At 39.5% G+C, this 23,885-nt stretch overlaps 1 protein-coding gene across 1 annotated transcript in view; it reads left to right on the plus strand.

The window, feature by feature from the left end:
- The window catches only part of mmp17a (matrix metallopeptidase 17a), a 79,312-nt gene that overhangs the window by 50,133 nt on the left and 5,294 nt on the right, over positions 1–23,885 (plus strand). The window contains exons 4-9 of the mRNA XM_071466316.1: positions 7,536–7,822; positions 15,549–15,725; positions 16,317–16,419; positions 20,290–20,372; positions 21,083–21,235; positions 21,409–21,666. Of these exons, the coding sequence (XP_071322417.1) occupies positions 7,536–7,822; positions 15,549–15,725; positions 16,317–16,419; positions 20,290–20,372; positions 21,083–21,235; positions 21,409–21,666 (1,061 nt within the window). The remainder of the gene's footprint in view (positions 1–7,535; positions 7,823–15,548; positions 15,726–16,316; positions 16,420–20,289; positions 20,373–21,082; positions 21,236–21,408; positions 21,667–23,885) is intronic.

Genomic DNA, 23,885 nt, shown 5'->3' on the forward strand with positions numbered 1-23,885 from the left:
AGTGCAATCGGTGGATGCTGAATATGCTCTGTTTTGTCCTGACAGAGTCCAGCCTACACCCCTGCAGCCACTCTTCTTCCCTTTAACACTTATTATGGTGATTCCATAACTAGGGATGTGTGTTTCTTTAATGCAGTCACACACTGTTTGCCCAGTGCCACGGCCTCTGACGTTCTAAAAAAGCTCCAGGATTTACTGTCATTACTCCTGTCCACTATTAGAACAGTAATAGTCCACATGGGAGCAACTGACACCGTTCTTAAACAGCCTGGGTTGACCAAATCTGATTTTCTTTTTTAATTTCTGAAAGGACTGTGGAAAGTCTCTTTTTATCTCAGGTCCCATTCCCCCAGTAGACCACAGGGTGAGCAGACGCCTTAGTCCTCATACATGGCTGCAGTCTTGTAAAACTTGTAAAACTCACAGTTCATTCAAATCATAATAAAATGGGACACCTCAAAGAGCTTCAAAAGCTTGTGAATGGGGGCCCAGTCACTGCATGTGCAAATACAATTTACATAAACATTTGTCCAAAAACGTCTATCCCAACAGTCCAAACATTAATTCAGTAGGCATAATACACCCACAATGTGGGTTTTATGGACAACTTTAACATGTTCTGTCTCTTTCTAATGGAGACAGTATCCAACAAAAGAAATCATGTATTTGGATATTTACTACTGCTCTCATTCACCTGATAGTCTGTTTATATCTCATGCCTATTGGTTATTGGAAAGCCCCTCTTCTTCTTCTTTGGTTCCACCTCAATCTACTGACGTTGGTGCAAGCACAAAGTCAGATCCCTGTTAAGACTGTAAAACTAATAGAGTTACTAATGGAGTTACTTTAGGTTAACACAACAATGCATTTTTTTTTTTATCACTACATCCATTAACCTTAAGCAGTACATTTGCAGACAATCGCATGGCCTTGCACACCTTGGATCCTGTCTTTAACCTGGGTTACATTGTGTATTTGACCTATTTTTACCTGTGAAATAGATTGCATTAACACTCTGGGGCTGGACAGTGAACAAAGTATTTCAAGGTTCTGTACAGTTTTTAATTATCGTAGCCCACTTCTGTCTGAACACTATCAGAGACCAATGAATTGACAGACTGTTTTAACTATGTTTGCAGGTCCATATTGAATAATGTTGCTCCTCATTAGTCAGGTCAATGCCTGCACAAAGAATGCAGCTTTGGATAAATCATATTCATCATCATTTGTAAATATCAATATTTGTAGATGTAAGCCAGAGGGTAGGACTGCGGAGCATCATCAGCTATCAGATGGGAGAAATCAGGTCTCCAAGTGCAGTATGAGGCTATGAGGGAGTTACTACTCCACTACAATAATATGATAAAGACAAAAAATGATTATCTCTGCCCATCAGCACCTGAATTTTTATTTGAGAGGGATGATCACCTGGTAAATCCAACCCCTCCTTGTGACAGTACTCTGTCTCTATGTGACATGGATCACTGCAAATAATTTTCTGTACAGAACCTTTTTTGGCTGATCTGCAGCAGAGCCAGCCCTTGAAACACAGATATTGCTGACTGACACTGAGTTACACTATTGGTCAGCCAATTGATAAAATGATAAGATTGGGCTGTACCATTGGTCGGCCGTCTGATCATTGGTCTTACCCCATTGGACATTGCTTTCAAAATGATTTGGCTAAAACAAGCAGTATTGTCAAATTACCATCTTTGTCACTAGATTAACCAACTTTTCAGAACTCGTCAGTGACTTTTTCAAAAAAGCAACCTAGCAACAAATCTAGCAACTCTTTGGTCAAACCGTCTACTTTACGTAGAAGGGAGTCGTCAGCACTGCCCTGCAAGCGAAAACCTCAGGCTTTCCCTCTGCAGACACACCTCTCTATTTTGACTGCTTGGCAGCCGGCATGAATGAGCTTTTTCTATGAGTGATCATATTACAAATGTGTTTGAAAAAAACCGAGCTGGATCCTACTGTCCATAAAAAATTACAGATCAATGTCCAAGCCACTTTTTATATCAAAAAATTATATGCATTTGCTTTTAACAGCAGAAAACAATAACATATATGAAAATTTTCAGTCCAGCTTTTGCAAGTATCAGCTCCGAGACTGCTCTTCTTAGAGCGCCTAATGGCTACTGATGATGGGATGTGCTCAGCGCTTGTTCTTCAGGATTTTAGTGCTTTGACACAGTTAATCACAGCAATCTGTTAAACGGGCTGAGACACTATAGGAGTATCTAGCTCAGCTTTAAAATGGTTCTCTTCATACCTAGCTGTGGACTCGAGTTGATTGCTTGACCCAGCTCATAGGTTTCACTGCATGTAAAACTGAAAGACTTTTATTGACATGACAATTTATCACATTGTATTGTATAAATTAGATTTGGAACCAAAAGGCTACCAACGTTTTGGCAGTGTCAGCGTATATAAAAATAAAACATTGATATGAATTGATAAAATCTGTTCGTCTGTGAATATATCTGCTCAGTTCACCTGTGGAATACATACATGCCATAACTCTTGCAATAACTTTTGTTTTTGCCATTTCAGAAAATTCAAAATTATTTAACAGGTAAAAAATAAATCATGAGGAAAAAAACAGTGGTTCTGACTGAACTGTCATCTGGGTCTTTTTGATTAGATGGGATACTTAATCAGTGCCCTGCATATTTTACATTTTTTTCTGATTTTTGTTTTGACAGTGGTGATAGCAGAAATATATATGCAGCAGTGTTTTTGTTTTAATTTATGTTTTTCAACAAAAATAATAGAACAAAATTATTTCTGAAATTGTTATGGACAATTTCTTTCTTCTATGATGAGAAGAATAAGTTGACAGGAGATCAAGTAGATCATAAAAACAAACATACTAGTGTGGACTTAATGAGGATACGCTGTTTAATAAACATAAGCTCTGACCGTGGTTGGTTTCTTGATTAAAACATAATCAATAAGGTTGTTAAATTAAGGTGTAAGATTGACAAACTGACAAGATCCCTGACACAGTCTGTAAAGTTAATCAAATTTAAAGGCAGCACCACAGAGAAATGCCACCTGCTTCATTTTTCATGCACTTATACTCTCCTTGTGTAAACACCAGCAGCTCCCTGAGACTGTTCAGTTCATATGAGATGCAGGGCAGGAATGCTCTGACCTTGGTGGACTTACCTACAATTACGTACACGCACACACACGCATGCGTAGACACACACACACTCACAAGCTGACACACACATTTGGATGCACATACTTTCACACTGACAAAACCATGCAGTCTGCCTCTCCATCTTTCTCTCTCATCAACATTCTCTCTCTCTCTCTCTCTCTCTCTAGTTCTTTCTCACTCTCACACACACACACACAGATATACACAATTGCCCACCCTCGTCTGTCTGAATTAGGACTAATAAGCAGGTGAATCGTCTGTGGAGGTTGAGCCATTTGCAGTGACCTTGGCTAACTGTGGTTAGCAGCGAGGGTCGTGTGTACCGGCAGTATGAATAAGTGGACAGCGAAGGAACATTTTTGTGAGTAAATTAACACAAGAAAAATTCACACTTACTGTATACCACAGGTCTCCCCTTAGATAGGTGATCTGATTAGGTGTTGAAGTGACTTGTGGCATACATTTGCATATTAATGAGGACCATCCCATTTGCAAACCACTGCTTCCTATTGCTTTAAGCTAAGATTTGCTAATACTGTCCATGTGTTTTGTGACAACATGTTGACATAGACATATTTGCTAATGAATCCATTAATTAGCTGCACCAATCAACTCGTTCGCATCACTGGGTGTGTTAAAGACATCGTGGCAACAGCAGAAAAACAGGCAGCTCAAGTGTTGAGAGTAGTGAGGAGCAGGCGAAAATATCAGCGAATGGAGGCTAAAACTATGGACGTAAGTAAGCTGCCGAGTTTTTATATTACAGGGCTGAGCATCATCATCTCCATTACTGTTTTTTCTATACATTCATTTACTGAACCATGAAAGGGTCTTTAGAGGACTACTCTTAAATGCTTCCATTTGTGCAGTAAACCAGCAGTCTTGGCAGTAAGAGTGAGAACCCGTTGGTGGCTCTATGGAGAGTATAAAAAAACCAAAAAGACTAAGAAGAATTTGCGTTAAATTCAACAGAATCACTATATTTGGTTGTCCATTGTCTCTGAGGTAGAGATGGTTTTAACACAGACAAAGGACAAGGACAAAAAAGTCTGCATAGATAAAAAAACACGTCAATGCTTGTGGTGCTTGAACCCCTGAAAGAAAATCAATCATATGCTGTAGCCTACACAGACACACACACACACACACACACACACACACACACACACACTCACACTCACACTCACACACACACTCACACACACAAACGCATCATATGCCTCACAAGGTGAAATAGGCAAATGAAGAAGGAATTAACTAAAGGGGAAAGGGGAAACCGAAATTATTGAGAGAAAAATGATAAAGATGAAATGAAACAGAAGGGTGAGAGAGGAAAAAAAAGGAAGAAACAAAAAGCAGAGTGAGAGTAAAGATATTTGATATGTACCTATCTATTTATCTATGATGTGACAAAACACAATGAAAAGTGAATGAATAGCTTAATTACAGCAAAATCCAGACAGATATAAAACAAGACAACTTTCTTACCAGTACAAGTGTGTCTTGAGTAGTGATTTAAGAGATTAAGAGCTCGCTGGGGTGAGATCCTCTGGCAGGTGCTTAGAAGTTTGACTTTGACGGTAAAGGTCAGATCACCCTGAGCTACAGACAGAATCGTTAAAACAGCTTCTGCTCAGGCTCATATGAGGATGAAAGGTCTGAAATGTAGCTGGTGGCAAAAGTTGTTGTGACTCTAGTTATCAGTAAAACACTTTGATATCTTTATCTGTTTAAAAAAAAAAAAAAGAAAAATCAGCAGGTCACCAGGATGGCAAAGGCTTCACAATGGATCAGCAAAACTCTTAACATCGTTGGATAGGTTTCCTTTGTTTACCTATCTTGTAAGTTTAGGAGTTGAAAGGACATATATGACAAAGAGCATCATTATCCTTCCTTACATGGAGTTCAGCCACAGATAACTGCAGACCTGGCACATAAAGTGGATGTTTTCTTCACTTTTCTGCTTAATACAGCATGTTGGAAAAAGTGGTTCAGTCAGGTTGATGCATGATCCCTTTGTTTTGGACATGCGATACTTATACAGTACATACACTCTCTGTCGGTGGGTGAAATATTGAATTCTCTGAAGTAAAAGCAGAAATACCAAACTATACTTCTACCTTCCCTTAGATACTTGTATTTAACATTTAGCAGCAAAATGTAGTTATGTATCAAAATTAAAAGTACTCTTTAAGGACAGAAGGGTCCTTCCAGAGTATTACATTAAATGATTATTACTCCTTATTATTGTGTTTGACGTCTGAGGTGGTAATAATCTTATTAGAGACGCATTCGTCCAATTCGCCAGAAAGGTATCAGCCCCGACATTGATATTATTAATCGGATCAGATACCAGTCCATACGTAATGAAGTTCCTTTGTCTTGTTTTCGCTTTAAGTTACACTCATCCAGCTAAAGGCAATTTTCAGTATTTTTAGTATTGCATATATATATATATATATATACAAATGACTTCAGATCAGTGTATCCCTGCTTTATATTACATCATAGCTTAGTCCAATATGTAACAATGTATAATGTTTTGTCATACAGTCATACAGTTATACAGTATGTTTGGAATGTAAAATGTTCTTCTGCCAAGTAGCTCTAACTAGTTACTGTAGATGTCAAATAAATGCAGTGGGGTAATAAAAAGGACAACATGCCCATCTGAACTGTAGTGGGAGAGGAGTATAAAGTCGCAGCACATGGAAATACTCAAGTAAAGTTCAAGTACCTCAAAACATTTTTATGCCAACAAATGACTGTATGGTATTGAGGCTATGGAAAGATCTGAGGGGTCTTTGAGCTTCTGCCTCGGCTCTGACACAGACGATGAGTTGATATTTATTGTATGAGCCATATTGTTCATCTGCATTCCTATTTACATTCACTCATTGAGCAGCCGTGTTTACCCAAAGCAACTCACAAGAGAGGGACAACACTAAAGCTTCAGTGCAGTTGGAGACCTTGAAGTAAGCACTTCGTACTAAATCTGTTCAATAACACAAAGTGCAAGGAGATCAGGTAACAAGTACAGCGGAAGTGCTTAGTGAGTGCTAGTTAGGCATGTTTGGGTGTTAAAGGTGTTCTGAGAGGAGATGATCTCTGAAGAGATAAGTGTTCAAGAGATTTTTGAACATAGAGAGGGACACCTCGGCTCTGATAGCTTTTAGTAGCTCGTTCCACCATCAGGGAACCACAAACAAGAACTGGACCAAGATTGCCTTGGAGATAGTGGTCGAGAAGGAGCATAAGTCAGTATGATTGAGTTCAAGTAGAAGGGGCAGACCCAGAAATCACACTGTAGGCAAGCACTTAGTGACTTGAATTTGATTCAAGGGAAGCCAGTGGAGGTCAGTGAGCAGCAAAGTGACACGTGTCCTTGCAAGGTTTATCAAAGACCAGCCGCTGCTTTCCATAGTGCATTATGAATAATAATTTGTCTGCATGTAAAAGACAAGCCTGCTGTGAATGTAAACAAATGAGATAACTTATTTTCAAGATCATTGTCTTATTTTCTATTATATAGATCACAATCTTTGAGGTAAAAAATAAAGTGAAGATTAAATATATAACTAAAACAAGGTCCATTCATAGTAAAGACATCCCATGTACAACACCAACCTGCACAGGGACTGCAGATAAAAATTAGCCCTCTGGCTAAATCTTATCATAATGTTAATTAATGTATGTTGTCCCTGATAGATAAATGAATAAAGCAGAGAGTAAAATAAGCTGTCGCTGCCATTTTCAAGGTAAAAGAATTTCTTTGAAACTAATTTTTACTTTTGTGTTCCTCATTTTACACTCACGTAGCTCAAACATGTTTGACAGGTCCCTTTCCTAAATATAAAACAGAAAGGTTTACTTAGAAAGAACTATTTTTTTCTAGCCAACGGCTGCATCAGTGAACCACAGTCAGTTTTCCAGGCAATTTGTTGTTATCAGCCATGTCAAAAGCTGGACTAAAAAACTAACGGAGAGAGTCACTTTTATTGGTGGCAAATAAGAGGCTATTTTACACTGTACAGCACATCAAATGGCCCCAATGCTTCACCAAAGTGATCAAAAAATATTGCCATACATCCTAAAAGATACAATCTGGAAGGAGAAAAGTTTTTTGACTGCAGTTTGGTGATTCCAGATGTTTTTGGTAGATACAGAGGACATATTCATGTTTACTTTTACCACAGGATACATGTAAAAATAAAAAGGAGTAAAAAAAATCCAAAGGAGAATTTTCTGAAAACTGCTACAAAACTGGGACTTTCTGGAGAGGTAAAGAAAACATACCTGAGAATAAAATCTGCCGCCAAATAATCCCCACTACTCCTTTTCTTTCCCTTTCTTCTGTCAGAGTGAGGACCTTCCCTAAGGACTCAGCTTTACTGGGCAGGGACACCGTTCGAGCCCTGATGTACTACGCCTTGAAAGTCTGGAGCGACATTGCACCACTTAACTTCCACGAGGTGGCCGGCAGTGACGCAGACATTCAGATCGACTTCACTAAGGCCGACCACAATGATGGATATCCCTTTGATGGGCCAGGGGGCACCGTGGCACACGCATTTTTCCCTGGAGAGAGGTTCACAGCCGGGGATACACACTTTGATGATGATGAGGCGTGGACCTTCAGATCACCAGGTGAGCAACTTCTCCTGTAAAGGTCAAGTGCTGTATACATGCACTTGCATATGCATGTGCTATATTAATTTTTGAAAAACAGGTTAGAAGGTTGATGAGGGAGAATGGATATGGAGGGATATTGTGAGAAACATGTCACCAAAATATTTCTCAGAGACTATAAAACGAGGAGATTTAGACAGTCAGCGTCTAGAAAATGAAAAAGAGTTCTGAATTGCCGTGCTCGGCAAGGTTTCTGTATCCAAAACTAGAACGCTGACTGTATTTTGAAGCCAAGCTGCGCTTCCACCCTTTGTTCATGTTCCAGATTCTGTAATTAATATTTAATGTGTTAGAACTATCAATATAACATGGCTTCAGATGCAGGACTCAGAGTAGTGACTAAAGCAGTGGTAATTGTTATCACAAGCTTATTAGGAGGCAAAGAAGGCGTCCTTTCATTTCCTCCAACTGCCATAAACAAATAATCCACTCTAATATGCCGCTGATTCCCATGACGTCTTGTCTTTTTAGCAATTAACAAAAGAAATGGAATTTTTGTGCTGGCTTATATTGATCCCACTTGATTGTGAAATTACGCCAAAGGGTTTTCACAACATTTGAGTCTTTTAAATTTCTTAATAGATGAAGAATTGGGAAGAAAAACAGAGAAAAAAAAGGACAATATTTTGATTCATAATTAAAGTATTTTCACCTGACAGCAAAGGGTTTCCTTTGATTTCTGGCATTGAAAAGCTGAAAGGAAAATGTCTCTACAAGACCTCAAGGCAACTCTATAATCTGTGATGTCAACTTACAGCTGCTTTAATGACAGTCGACAAAAGAGAGATTTGACGCAGTGATGAGATTTGCAGAGATGTGGACACACTGTTGTGCAGAAATATCAGTTGTTCTTTATTGAGAAACAGTGTTGGAAAATCATCTAGTCAAGTACAGTGCTCAAGTGCAATTTGAAAGTACTTGCATTCAAGTCTAATTGTTAAAATTATGTGCTATTTTTTACTTCCACTCCACTACATTTCAGAGTGAAATATTGCTCTTTTTTGACAACTAGTTACTCTTACATTTTACACAAAACCTGTCTTATAAGATATAATGTTTGCTTCAGATTAAACTATAAAATGGTTAAAATTAGCCCCATCTCAAGCAGCTACAACATCAAAAAGCTGCTTCATGTAATTCAATTATATTTGTATCAAGGCACTTTAAAGGGTAAGGTCAAGACCTTACTTTATTATAGAGAGAAACCCAATAGTTCCAACAAAGAGCATGCACTTGGCCGCAGGGGGGAGGAAAAACCCCCTTTTAACAGGAAGAAACCTCCAACAGAACCAGGCTCAGGGTGGGCGGCCGTCTGCCTCGACCGGTTGGGTTTGAGAGAAGAAAGAAATACCTGCAGAATGAGGACAGATCTTACACATGCTTTCATATTAATGAGTCAGTAGAAATAAGCTTTTAATATACTATGATATAATACACATGTTTATTTTACTGCTAATACTTCTGCTCTTACATTACGGGAGTGATTTTTTAAAATGACTGATGGAGTAATATTACACTCTTGTAAAATTACTACAATAATTTTAGACTTTTATTTCAAGGAAAAGTTCGACATTTTTGGAAATTAGTTTTCTTGCCAAGAGCACGATGAAGATTAATACCACTCACCAGCAATTTGCACGAAGACTGGAAACAGAGGGATACATATGAGACACACACAAACACACACACACACACACACATATGAGAGGCGCTCCCGTGCTGTCCTCCTCCCTACAGCTGGAACTTAAAGCTTATAGCATGGGTGTGGATGATGCTGATTGGACCAGCTGGTGACTCTGTGATACAGCCGCGACCTGCATTCATTTCCATTCTTTGCTTTTGCTCTGTTAAAGCTGTGAACCATATGTTACAGCAGCTCAATCTGCTCTAATTAGATGTCCCAGCAGGCCGCAGCAGTGGCATGACATGATGGCATGATGCTGTTGTAGCACTGCCTGTGTAGATGAGAGTTTGGTTAATCGGAGCAAAGCAGTGAAGGAGGGAGGGGTCAGAGGTGTTTTCTTATTTTTATGATGACAGTCTACTTCTCTCTTCAAACGACACCATTTCCAACATAGACATATGTCGATTTTAGGAGAAAAATAAAACAAATAAAAACTGTGGCGACAGTCTGATGAAGACAACCATAGTGTTAAAAACAAGGCACTTTGAGCGAGAATGCAAAGATGCTGGCTGTCAGTCATCTTACTTTGTTAGATGTTTCTGCTTTCAAGGATACTTCTTTCGCTCACCTCGATGAAGGGTGAAATGTACACCAAATAAAGCACATCAGACTTTTTCATCTTTCATCTTTCATCTGTAAAGGCACTAGAGCCTGTGTCTTAGGTCAATCAGTGGCAATAAAAACAGCCCTACGTTGTTTACTGATGCCTTTGATTTTGTGCCATCTTTTTAGCACAGTATTAGGGTATATGTAATTTTAGATGCAGATGGTATACTAGAGACAGTACCATTTCTGTGCTGTAAAAACAAGATATTGATCCTCACCTTTAATGTTTTGCCCATGTCCTTTCAATCGTCCTCATACTCTTGTACTTTGAGACTGTCTAATGCCTTTAGCAATTTGGTACTTACCTTTAGGCCAGTGAGATCCTTACTAGTTATAGAACTTTAAAGCAATGTGATATTTAAGTGTTTCAGTCTGACACTGAAGTCATTTCACAGCACTAAGAATGCACTTTTAAAAGAAATAAGTGACCGACTTCAAATGGTACTTAACAAATCCTGAGTTTTTTGTGCAGTCTTTTACAAGGGGGGGGGGGGGGGGCACAGAAAGCTATAAACACAACACCAACATGTTATGATACAGTTGATATAACAAGTTTCCATGTTCCATGTCTCCGCCAACTCTTGAGGGAAATATCTGATTCTTTCGTTGTTAAATGAAACCTGTAGGTTTTGCTATTGCTACATAGCCAACGTTAGCATTAACAGGGGTTTACTCACCAGTGTAGAAGAAACATTACGAGTTCAGCATCAAACTTCATTCCTTCACTCTCCAAAAGCTGTCTCCATTGGCGGAAAGCAACCCTTTTGTTTTGCCAAAATTAGCATGCTAACCAGCTAGCCTTGGCCTGGTCACACAGTCTCATCCCTTTCCGATGCCAAGTCACTGTACCATCCAAACAGCCCTGGATAAGAAGAACTGCTCACAGGGCGTCTTGTCTTGTAAACACAATGATAGCTGAAGCTCTTGCTAAGACTTGTAAGTAAACAGCTATTAAGAGCAAAACTTATAGATAGCACCTTTAAATTCTCCACTGTGTTAACCTGAAAATATTGCTGTTGAGAGAAGTGAGGCTGTTGTGGACCATAAAACCAAAACAAAAAATGAAGACTGAAAAATGCTAAGAAGCTCAGGTCATAATGCTCTGTGGGTACAAGCCATCCTTTTCATATCAAAGTAGCCATATGATCCAATGGTAATATCAAAATATTGATTATAGCAGCTTTAAAGAAAAGGTAAAAAATGTTCCAAATCTAATTTCATGTTGAAATCATTTTGGTAGTTATGGCATTAGTAAAAGTTTTTTCTGGTTAGTTTTTTTAATACTAGGCAAAAAAACGAACAGTTGATTCATCCTGATTTCTAAAAAATGATTAAAAACAAAAGTGTTTTTTTGGCTGGCTGGGAAAAACAACAGGCTGCATTTTTTCTTCTTCTGTGTTTGCCCTTTGATGTTGTAGAGCCAGATGCGGCAGCTTGTTGATTGTTGCTTATTGTTACAAACTGAAAATGTAATAATTAAATTTGGACCATAGATGTGACAGTCCCACACCTCTTGTTTTGTATAGCAGCCATTCAGTTTGCTCAAAAGCTTGAAGGACATTTTTCTAGAGCTGCCAGCTTGCCTAATTTAACACACTAAATATTCACAAAAGGAGCTGGTGCAGACTTCCATTCCTTTCAAAATAATGTTCAACATGACATAATAGCTCTTTGTATTCACTTTACTTCGGGCAGGCCAAAATCTCTGGCAGTTGTCTCCAAACACACGCAGACCAGGTGAAAGGGGAAAGTTACATTTCATTTAACAGAGCCTGACCAACACCCTGGCAGTGGGGATATTATTGGGCAATTATCTGCCTGTATGTCAGAGGATAAGTAACAAGAGACTGCAACACAGACGCTCCAAATGTAACGGCAACACTGCCAACAAAATTACCTCAATCACTGATGTAATTTTGTTTCCATTACATAATTTGTCCAACAGAGAGCACCCACAAGTTCATTTTTCAGTGATAAAATGTCCTGTCCAGTACATATTTTGGTCACAGTTCTTTCCAAATTTAAGGTACCATAACTCCATAATATCAAGAATCTGAAATCAGGTTTAGTTTCACTACTTGCAGCCTTCATGGAGTTCAATAAACTTTGATAAAAATTTCAGAAGTCTAACATTCGTTTCTCTGGACACATATTTCTACATATTTCTATGTGGAAAAAGGTCCATTCCTCCTCCGTAAAATTAGTGTCATGAGCAGCTTCCCAATTGTGAGTAAGGGTTAGGATGTGTGCTCTGCAGCAGCATGGAATAAAATCAAGGCTTAACTGTGCTTTCCAATCTAGTATGTACGGGTAATGGCGTCCTCACGCTTTGAAAGAAAGAAATGAAAAGCAGCACAAAATGTGTATGTGAACTGTGGGTGAAGATATTGCTAGAATTGATTTTTAGGGGGTTCATGAAATGATTTCAGTCTCACAAGAAAAAGTTCAATCAATACCTCAGTTCTCCTGCTTGAACAGTTCTTCCATAAGAATTAAGACCCTTTAATGTTTATCCTTGGCCATTTGCACTATGGTTACGTCCAAAAATCAATATTTGTCGTGGATTAAATGAATTCCACAGTATTGTCAATTGAAGCTGCAATCTCGTGTCACTACAAAATGGGGAGTGCACAATATTTTACATTACAAGCTGTGATTCTGCAAGCAGCTTTACTCATATTAAGCTTCGGTATATCTTTTAAATTATGAAACCCAGCATATTTCCAGACCTGTGATAGACACAAGAGGAGCTGCTGTATCGTCATCCTCTCTTCATTTCACCCACATGCTCATTCCTTCAGTTCAATTAAGGGAATTTGTTGTTTCATCCCAGCACTTTTACGTGGTTCCACCTGCTTTAAACATAGTTTAAAAAAAATAGAAACCTGAAAAAATCTGATAAGAATATTGATTCCTGAGTCATTACAGTAATGCAAGGTCACAAGACTACAGAGATGCACATCAAATGAAAAGAATAGCCCTCGGGTATGTGTGCTCCTGCTTCTTTCCATCTACCGTATGGTACACCGTCCTTATTAAACTTATAACCAAATGCTACAAGCTATGTTTGTATCATTCAGGACACATCATGCTATATCCATGGTAGAGGTTTAATATATTGTATTAAACCGCTTATATATTGTATATATTGTATTTACTGTGTTTCAAAATAATGAGATTTTAAATACAATGTCTTATGACATCCTGTATCTGTGTTACTGATTATTCCCTCTACGATGCCGAAAGATCATTTTGCTCCTGTCTGTTAACACTAAAGCCTTCTTTATGTCTTTCTCTCTGTCTCTCTGCCATGGGTGTCTAACTCAATCAATCCCATTTATCCACCCAAATCTCTCGGCTCTGACTTTGTCTGCAGGCACTAGGATTTTTTTTCTGTCCACCTCAGATGGACTGTAAATACGATGACAGTACCTACTTTGTTCTGAATCCTTGATCTCTCCCCCTCGATCCCTCCTTTGATCCACCTTTCCTTTCTGCACCTTGTGCTCCTGTAGATTAGACTTGGCATTTGGCTTCTGAATACCCCAGGTGTTGTAAGCACAAGTGCATGTCTCCAATTGTCCTTTGTCTTTTAACAGAGCATTGTACTGAGATGTTCCCAACATAAGGTTAACTGAAAGCAGACTTGAGCCCAGCCACCAAGGACCTCTAAGCTAGCTTGGCTCGACACGCTACCATTCACATTTTCACAAATCTAAATCTCCAAACCCTAGGTTTTGTCTTGCTTAGCGGAGCCGGACAAGGAGTTTTAGAAGGCTTTGCCTTTTCTTTTTTAGTTGAACACTGAGGGGAATGTGCTTTAATAGTGTGCAGGCTCTTTAGGCGCCTTTCCACACTTAGGTTTTGATTTGACTTATGCCTTATGACTTAAAACTTACAGAGTTCACTCATTAAAGGGATACACATGCAAACATGGGTCATATGTTGGTCCTACACAAGTCACAAACGTTACGTAGCAGTGAGATCTCTGTCAAAGCTGAAGCACAGATAATAACAGTTGAACTTAAGATATTGGTGATATAGGGATTTATTGCAATATACTGTTATTGATAATAACCATGATATTTAAAAAATTAAATATTGACATCATGTTAATAATATACATATAATATCATGATGGCAGCTGTTAGGCCTCAGTTCATGTGTTGACTTCTCATTACTTTGTACGTGCTTGTGTCTTTCCACCTCCCTACACTCGTATCTGAGTGAGAAAATAAACAGTTAAAGATGAATTTGACTAATAGCATTATAATAATAATAATGATTATTATCATTATTATTATCATTATTATTATTAGTAGTAGTAGTAGTAGAAGTAGTAGTAGTAGTAGTCGTAGTAGTAGTAGTAGTAGTAGTACTGTTGTTGTTGTTGTTGTTGTTGTTGTTGTTGTTGTTGTATTTTATTTTATTTCAAATTTTCTATAGAAATTGCAATGTTTTCTTTTAGCCATGATAAATGTGTAGTGAAAATCTGACATTGTGACAGCCCTAGGTGATATATATAAAAGGTCTAATGCTGTGTCATGTTTTCAAAGTGAAAACCTTGTTATTTCCTCTTCCTGCCCAGGATGCTAGTTCATTTTGAGATGATGAGAGCGATGTGAGAGGAGATGTGTGAAAGATTTTGAATTAAGCAATTTCAGACCATACTGGATAGCAAAGATTGTAGGGAAGAAAATGATGCCGTGTGCAGCATTGTGTATCTGCGTCTTTGATTGAATTGACTGCTCTCCTAAATTACTCCAGTCGAAAGTGGAGGGTGTTTGTCTTCCTGTTTTATTCCAGTTTCAAGCTGAAATATGGCACTACATGAGCAGTTCAGATGCCACATTTACATACAGTATTACTAAACATGAAAAAAAATCCTAAATACAAAGTGAAAGGTAACAAAAATATGATAAATCCCAAAAAGGCACCAGATCCTTCCTTTGTCAAATACAGTTTCAGCTTGAGTTGGGAATAATCACGTTCCCCTTAAATAGAATAAGACATTAAGAAGTTTTATAGAAAGAGTGTGTATGATTTAGGGGGATCTATTGCAGAAATGGAATATAATATTCATAATTAGGTTTTCATTAGTGTATAATCACCTCTAAGTATCGCCTCATTTTTTTGTTCGTTTCTTAGAACAAGCTCTTAGTATCTACATAGGGAGTGGGTCCCCTTCAATGAGCCAGCAATATCGAGCTGCCATGTTTCTACAGTAGCCCAGAAGGGACAAACCAAACACTGGCTCTACAGAGGGCCTTTCACATTTTACCTGAAGGCCATGATCGGTCCTCCTACATGCTCACAGCTAGATGCCACTAAATCCTACAAACCGGTCCTTTAAAAAAGCTTGATGATGAGTCATCTCTCTTTCTCTCTTTTCAGACTCTCATGGCATGGACCTGTTTGCGGTTGCAGTCCATGAGTTTGGTCATGCCATCGGCCTGGTCCACACCTCAGCCATGGAGTCCATCATGAGACCGTACTACCATGGTCCTGTAGGAGACCCTCTGAAATACGACCTACCCTATGAAGACAAGGTCCGCGTCTGGCAGCTCTACGGTACGAGGGAATATCCTTCCACTGCTCTGTGTGTGTGTGTGTGTGGGCAGAGAGAGAGGGAGAGCAATTGATGAGCTCAGTAGAGCAATGTTATTGATTAATGAAAACACGGGTGGAGTTAATTGGACCTCTTTATGGCATATGACCTTATCACACCATTGCCTGGTAGAGAGAGTAGCAGTGTGCAGGGGAGAGACTAATGATCACAAAAGCAAGAATGAAGTGCAGGAAACAATGCTGAGGGACAGGACTGCAAGGGAGGAGATGAATTGAATTAAACATAGACACAAAAACAAAACTGCTGTACTATGGAACAATGTTTGCCATCTCTTCCTGCAGAATGACCATTGTTTAGTTTTCTGATATTTAGGTCCATTGTTAAATTGGAAAGACAAAAAATAGAAAACAAACCCAATATAAGTTTGTTATAGCCCAAGTTTCTGTCTTCAGATTGCACAGTACAAGACCCGGTGTAATCAAAATTGACAAAGAAAAACAGCAAATCATCAGTATCTGAATGAATTGTTGTATACAATTAACTGTCTTGTCTTTTGTATTTTCATTTGATCTTCACTCACATATCCTCCCTAGGTGTCAGAGACTCAGTGTCCCACACCAATCGACCAGGCAACCCCTCCCAGACAGCTGAACCTCCGGTCCTGCTGGACCTTCCTGAAAACAGATCCACTTTCTTGTAAGTTGAAGATGTGATGTCATTTCAGTGCAAACATTCTGGTAATCAAACACATGAAATGATCCACTTCAGCCTCTTAATCAATGATGTTTCATGCTCTCCATTTTTCTGTCTCTTCTTTTCTGGCCTTCCCAAACACACATGCACAGTTAAGTAAATATGCTGAAGTAGAGGCTGTATTGCAGATGGGCAAAGTAAAACACCTTCTAACTGACCCTAAACGCTCCTGTGTGCAGCCTCTAGGTTAGTTTCCAGCCTTTTTTGTTAGACGTACTCCAAAACCCTTCCACTTGAACTAAAGTGCCCCCTCATCGACACCACCTGTCATGTTCCAAATGTGTTAATTTGAACTGGATTTAAAGTACATATTGTTCAACTATTCATTTTCAAAAATTTCATACTTTTTGTATAAATTACTCAAATGCTTTCACTATTATGAAAAAAATTAAATCATATCGTAATTTATATTTCACTCCACAATCTTTCCATGTACCCCAGGGCAACTGCAGAGGTACCCTCTGTGCTACAAGTACCCTCAGTTGGATATAAAGATTGGCGTTATGGGGTCCGCACACACACACACACACACACACACACAGGTCATGAAATCAGCAAATTTAAGAGCTCTTCGCCTCAGGAGCATGAGTGCACTCAGTGTCATGGCAATGTGCTGTTGCTGAAAGCAGACGGATCACCACAATAACTAGGTTTTATCCTGTGGCCACCATGACTTAAAATTTCATGATCATCTGCGCAGTCATTTATTCAGCCTCAGGTGGGCATTAAAGACGAGAAAATGCAATGTCAAAATGATGAAAAAACAGTCGAAGGAGCATAGATATGATGAAGGGATATGTATGGGTGGATATTTTGGTGGCAGAGGGGAAAGATCACCACAGGGTTCTTCTTCTGTGGAACAAATGATCCCATTGACAATTAGAGATGAGGGTGACACTGCAGGAAAGATGACAGACATCAAAATCATTAGGACTCATCCTCTGAGGACAATGAATATCAATACAAAATTTCATTGCAACCTGTTGAGTAGTTGCAAAGATATCTCACTCTGGACCAAACACTTGGACAGTTCAAGAGACCCAGTCTAACTGCAAAGCAGAGCAACATGTTAGCATATGAACCATAAGGGGATTTTTATAGATGACCTGGATTCAGGTCACATGATTCTTCATAGTAGGAGCCACCAGGAAATATGTTATTAGTATTGTCTTTACATTGCTGGGGCCTGTATATGTTTGAACACTGCTTAATATCATTATTCCTTTTCTCTGTTGTACAGCAATTTTTATTTATTTTTTTATAATTTAAACAGTGAACAACATCATCTTATTCTGTCAACTTCCTGTAGTGTAAATCTTAAAGATTTAAGAGGAGCAGAGACCGGTTGCTTTGCAAGGTAGCTAACTGGACTCTGATGGTCTTCTGAAATAATGAGATCAGAGGGCAGCTTGAGTGGGGAGTCATCAAACTGTGCTTCAAACTACACTGACAACAACACCCATTGTTTGTTGACCTCTGTGCATACACTTGCACTAACATACCAAACTATGCAGCAGTTTCAAAACTGAACAGGCATGTTAAACCCACTTAGGTAGTTTTGGCTTTTCACTGCTCTCATTACTCATTTTTCACCACCTCCGTGAGGGAATGATGCGAGGAAAAGCTGGATTATGCTTGACAGGGGTCACGAATGCTGATCACTAGTTCAGCGGTATCATGTTAGTTGAGATCTGAATGGAGATCTTTGTTGATAATACAAGGGCTGGCAGCCTCCCACTCACAGTGGCAGCCCTGTGGTGCTAATGGCTTCATCATTGGCAGGCAGACCACGTCAGTGCTTTAAATCACTTATTAGCCCCGGGGATAAATGCACTGGGGGACCTCACTGTGTCAGCTTGATAGCATTTCACCTAATGTTTAGCCTATTTAATTGAAGGAAACACATGCACATGCATACACGCATTGAAACTCTCTCTCTCTCTCAATGCAATCAGAAACTATTCAGACCCCTTCACCTTTTTCACATTTTTTGTTATTGCAGCCTTATGTTAAATATATTTAAATTTATTTTTCCCCCATCCATCTACTCTCAGTAATCCATAATGACAAAGTGAAATTAGAATTTTAGAAACTTAAATGTATTAAAAATGAAAAACTGAAATATCACATTGACATAACTATTCAGATCCTTTCCTCAGTACTTAGTTGAAGCACTTTTGACAGCAATGACATCGAGACTCTTTTTGGGTATGACATGACAAGCTTTGCACACCTGGATTTGGGGATTTTCTGCCATTCTGCTCTGCAGATCGTCTCAGGCTTCATCAGCCATCGGTGGACAGCCATTTTCAGGTCTCTCCAGAGATGTTTGGGTTCAGGTCAGGGCTCTGGCTGGGCAACTCAAGGACATTAACATAGTTGTCCCTAAGCCACTCCTGTGTGTGCTTATGGTCATTGTCCTGTTGGAAGGTGAACTTTCGGCCCAGTCTGAGTTCCTAAGCTCTCTGGTCCAGTTTTTCCTTCAGATTATTATTATTATTATTAGATTATTATATTATCTCTGTACTTTGCTTCATTCAGCTTTCAACCCTGTCCAATCTCCATGTTCCTGTCGCTAAAAAAAACAGCCCTACAGGATGATGCTGCCACCACCATGCTTCACCAATGGTCTGGTATTGGGCAGGTACCAATGCCTGGTTTCCTCCAAGCATGAGTAGATGAGTAGAATTGAAGCCAAACAGTTCAGTCTTGGTTTAATCAGACCAGAGGATCTTGTATCACACTGTCTGAAAGTCCTTTAGGTGCTTTTTTGAAAACTGTCACTGAGGTGAGGCTTCAGTCCGGACGCCATTAAGCCAGATTGGTGGAGTGCTGCAGTGATGCTTATTCTTGAGGAAGTTTCTCCCATCAGGATTTCTGGAGCTAAGCCAGAGTGATCATTAGGTTCTTTGTGACATCTCTTACCAAGGTCAATTGCTCAGTTTGGCCAGGTGGCCAGCTCTGGGAAGAGTCCTGGTTGTTCCAAACTTTTTGCATTTAAGAATTATGGAGGCCACTGTCCTCTTGGGAACCTTAAATGCAACAGAATTTTTTTGTATCCTTCCCCTGATCAGTCACTCAAGACAATCCTGTCTCTGAGCTCTGAAGGCAGTTGGGGAGAAGGGGGGTCCTCATGGCTTGATTTTGGCTCTGATATGAATTTTCAGCTGTGAGACCTTATATAGACAAGTATGCACCTTTCTAAATCATGTCCAATCAGTTGAAGTTACTGCAGGTGGACTCCAGTCAAGGTGTAGAAACATCTCAAAGATGATCAAGAGAAATGGGAGGCATCTGAGCCAAATTTCAAGTGTCATAACAAAGGGTATGAATACTTATGCCAATGTGACATTTCAGTTTTTCCTTTTTAATGAATTTGTAAAAACTTAAAAAAAAAATAACATTCTCACTTGTCATTATGGGGTTTGGAGTAAAAAAAATTATTCATATGATTTTAGCGTAAGGTTGCAACATAACAAAATGTGAAAAAAATGAAGGGGTCTGAATCCTTCCCGAATGCACTGTAGATGAGTACAATTATCACATAGTTGTGTTTTGGTTTTTTTGTTTGTTTTTTTTGCTTTAACTTGGTTTGTTCTGTTTTCGTGGTCTGCATCCCTTATAATAAGTGAGGTTGTTGTTAAAAAACAAAAAAAAAAGCAGGTTGGCAAGGTAGGAACAGCGTGTTTCTACCCTCAGACACTCAGTGTTCAGAATTTGAATTTTGAATGTAATGTCTTCCTTGCCTTCCTCTTTCTCTATTCTAATCTCTTTCACTTTTCTGTCCTCCTTCCTCCAAATTTCCTCTCTCAGGCTGGCGCGAGATGCCCCAGACAGATGCACCAGTCACTTTGATGCTGTGGCCCAAATACGAGGGGAGGCCTTCTTTTTCAAAGGTATTCAAGCCTAAAAGGAGAAAGTGAACAAGGGAGACAGACGGACAGACAGATTAAGAGTGACACTGAGAGAGAAGGGAGAAAAAGGGGTGAATGGAGAAGAGATAAAGTAAAAGAGTAAGGGACAGAGCCTGGGCACAAGACAAAGTGGTGGCTCCAACGATCGATAGAAAGCCAAGTCATGTGTGGCTCCTCGGGCTCCTATCACAGGCTCACACACCACCACTTATTTTGCAGTCTAAATAAAATGTTCCTTTAGCGGCCAGGCTGTCTTGCTGTATACATATTACCTGCCGAGCTTGAAATTGATCTTTTTGGGTCATTTGCGAGTCTGGTCAGAGATGAGAACTATCATTAGCCACAACATATTTGATAAGGTCAAATTGAAAATGATTTTAATAACATAACCTAACATGATGTGTATCGGCCAAGGTTCAGCCTCTTGGTAAATAGTTTCGCCTCTCTCCTCCTAAGCACAAGCCCAACTGCCTTATTGCCAAATACTCTTGTTCACAGGTAGATAAATATAACCAAACAAAAGTGACAAGGTCACAAAATGTATTATTTTTAAATACATATTAACAGGACTTTCAATGTGATTATTGCACACACGGCAAACTGTGCAAACTAAACGTGGCTTTTCTTGTAATAGACTACTGAAGGATATTGTGAGGAAGTTCCAAGCTCTAACGTGTTCCTGTCTGTCGCAGGGAAGTATTTTTGGCGACTAACTCGAGAGAAGCACCTGGTGTCTCTTCGTCCGGCTCAGATCCATCGTTTCTGGAGGGGTCTTCCGCCCAATCTGGACAGTGTGGATGCTGTATATGAAAGACCAGGGGACCACAAAATAGTGTTTTTTAAAGGTAAATATCTCAATCTGATTTCAAGTTTCGCTTGCATTTTTGCCTCCTTGCTTCTCCATATCAGCATGAAATGTATTTATTTTGAAGTATTTCTGTTATAACTGGGTGGATCTATTCCACACTAAAGGCGTTATTACTCCCTTTTAATTATTATATCTGTGTTTACCCCTCAGGTCTAAAGTACTGGGTATTTAAAGACAATAACGTGGAAGAAGGTTACCCTCGTCCAATCAGTGACTTTGGCCTCCCCTCTGAAGGCGTAGACGCAGCCTTCGTTTGGCTACACAACGACAAAACCTACTTCTTCAAGGACAACCACTACTGGCGCTATGATGACCACCTGAGGCATATGGACCTGGGCTACCCTAAAGACAGCACGCTTTGGAAGGGGCTGCCGCCACAGCTGGACGACGCCATGAGGTGGTCTGATGGTGAGGAGCCTTAAAAACCACTTGTTCTTTTTATTTCATTTCGCCTCCCCTGACTGACAAATGAATCGATTCACAGAGGCATTTCAAAAACATTTGGTTCTTCATGCTCTGTACATCTAGAGAGTGGCATTAGTTTTAAATTAAACCAAAAGTGATTCAGAGCTGTGAACAGGAATCTCCTCATCACTGGAAAAGTAATAAAACGTGAGGACAGATGCATAAAGTCTTATGTGGTTCTAACAGGAACTGTGAAAAGTCAGGAAAAATTTCATCTCTGAGGTAATATTAACTTGGAGATGGAAACAACAACTTTTATATGAAAAACACTCTTTAACAAACTGTTACACTTCTCGAATAACAGCATCAGTTGAGTATTTTATCATGCAAATGAACACTTTACACTAAATGCACACTCATACACTGTGACCACACAAAACCCCACAGACACAGATTTACAGATGTATACATAGCCTACACAATAACAAATAATCAGTGACCCATAGAAAGTGAACTGTGGTTATGGAAAATGAATTGTACTGCAGTATGTTTGCCTTTAGGGACCTTTTGGATGGAAGCTGCTCAACTTTCCAGACAACAAACTTTTTAGATTACAGTCACTGAGCCAGTCTACCAGAGAGAGGTCGTCAGACTGGCATCGCAGCTTGCCAACAACAGGCTTGACCTTTACACTGCAAACACAGCGGAGAGCCGTGTTGGGTGTTATAAATCCATACACCGGTCTCCCCTTATTAATCCATGTTGCCACAGTGGAGTGAGCTCAGTGGAGTCAGTCAGATTCCTGGGGAGCACACCATTTGAAAAACACAACGCTGGCATGACAAAATCACTGATCTAATCAAGGACGTCCAGCACAGAATGTTCCTCCTGCATTAACCTCAGCACAATCAATGTCCCACAGTCGATCCTGATCCGGTTCGACAGATCCATCTTCTGATAGCGCCGCGCTCCAAGATAGAAGTGAAGTTTGTCATTTGAACAGCTGAGTAGTCAGTCAGCTTGCAGTTGTCTTCTGTGAAAGACCTGAATGGCACCAGAGCATGAAAGTAAATGCCAGTTTTACTCCTTTGACAGTCTTTCCTTCGGCATACACATTCACACTATCTGCTTCAGCATCAGTTACTTTGCTTGCAGCGATCAGCCGCCACAGCTTTTGCAGTTTGGCAGGGAACTTCCACGTCCACAGATGACAATGTTGATCAGAAACTGGATGATGTGTTGGAAATGAGGCCAGCTAGAGTCCGTGAATGACCTTGCATTCCAGATATTTCAGCTTCATAAAGCAGACGTGTGGTGTGTCACTGTGGCAACATGGCCACTACCTTCTGTTCCTATATAATTAAACAGCTTCCGGAATATAATTAGAGTCTGTGTCATTTCTGAAACACATCAGGGAAGAAGTGTCAGTGCCAGATGGACGACACAAGTCTTGTTCTCTGCTAACGACCTCAAATTGGCTCATACTTTTTTATGACATATGGTCGACCACTAAGCAACAATTGTCAGCAACTTGAAAAAGTCATCACCAGTCGCTGATGACCTTTTTCAAACACGAATCAGTCAATTATGATCTTTGGTCAGCAATCAAGCAGCTCTGCTTCATACAGTAAGCACAAACCTGCTGTAGCAAATGATACATTTGTAGCACTGTTACAGATCTAGATGGGTTTTCTACAATACGCTGCTGGGGATAACTCAGAGTAGATCAGCCAGATATTAATATCAGGTCTCAGAGCTATGATACATGTTTCTCCTGCCTTTGTTGAATATTTCTAATTAATGACCTTCACAGGAGAGCAGAGCTTTGAAGTACTGAACACCTTTGTTTTATCTTTTGAAAAAAAAATCGGTACCATACATTTAGCATATTTCTTTTTCTTTCTTTTAATTTCCTCTATGTACAAATAATGCTATTAGATATTTTTCACTGTGTCCAACTGAGTGAAATAGTTTAGTCAATATAAAGTCATTTAAAAAAGACCAGGGGATATTCACACACAACTATTTTAATGAGCAATTGATAGACCAATGTAATGCTTAATTATCTTGTATTATCCAGCAAGAGTGTGTGTATTGATGTGCGGCTTTTCTTCCCTTCCTATCTCTCTCTCTCCTCCACCTCCTTTTAAACTCGTCTCCTGACCTCCCCCTCTCTCTTTTCCTCCTCTTCGTTCTGTGAATGTGGCTTTAGAGCTTTATAG

Source organism: Trachinotus anak, unplaced genomic scaffold (genome assembly GCF_046630095.1).
Source record: "Trachinotus anak isolate AG129_WGS33_773 ecotype Australia unplaced genomic scaffold, CSIRO_AGI_Tana_v1 ptg000028l, whole genome shotgun sequence".
NCBI classification, from domain to species: domain Eukaryota; kingdom Metazoa; phylum Chordata; class Actinopteri; order Carangiformes; family Carangidae; genus Trachinotus; species Trachinotus anak.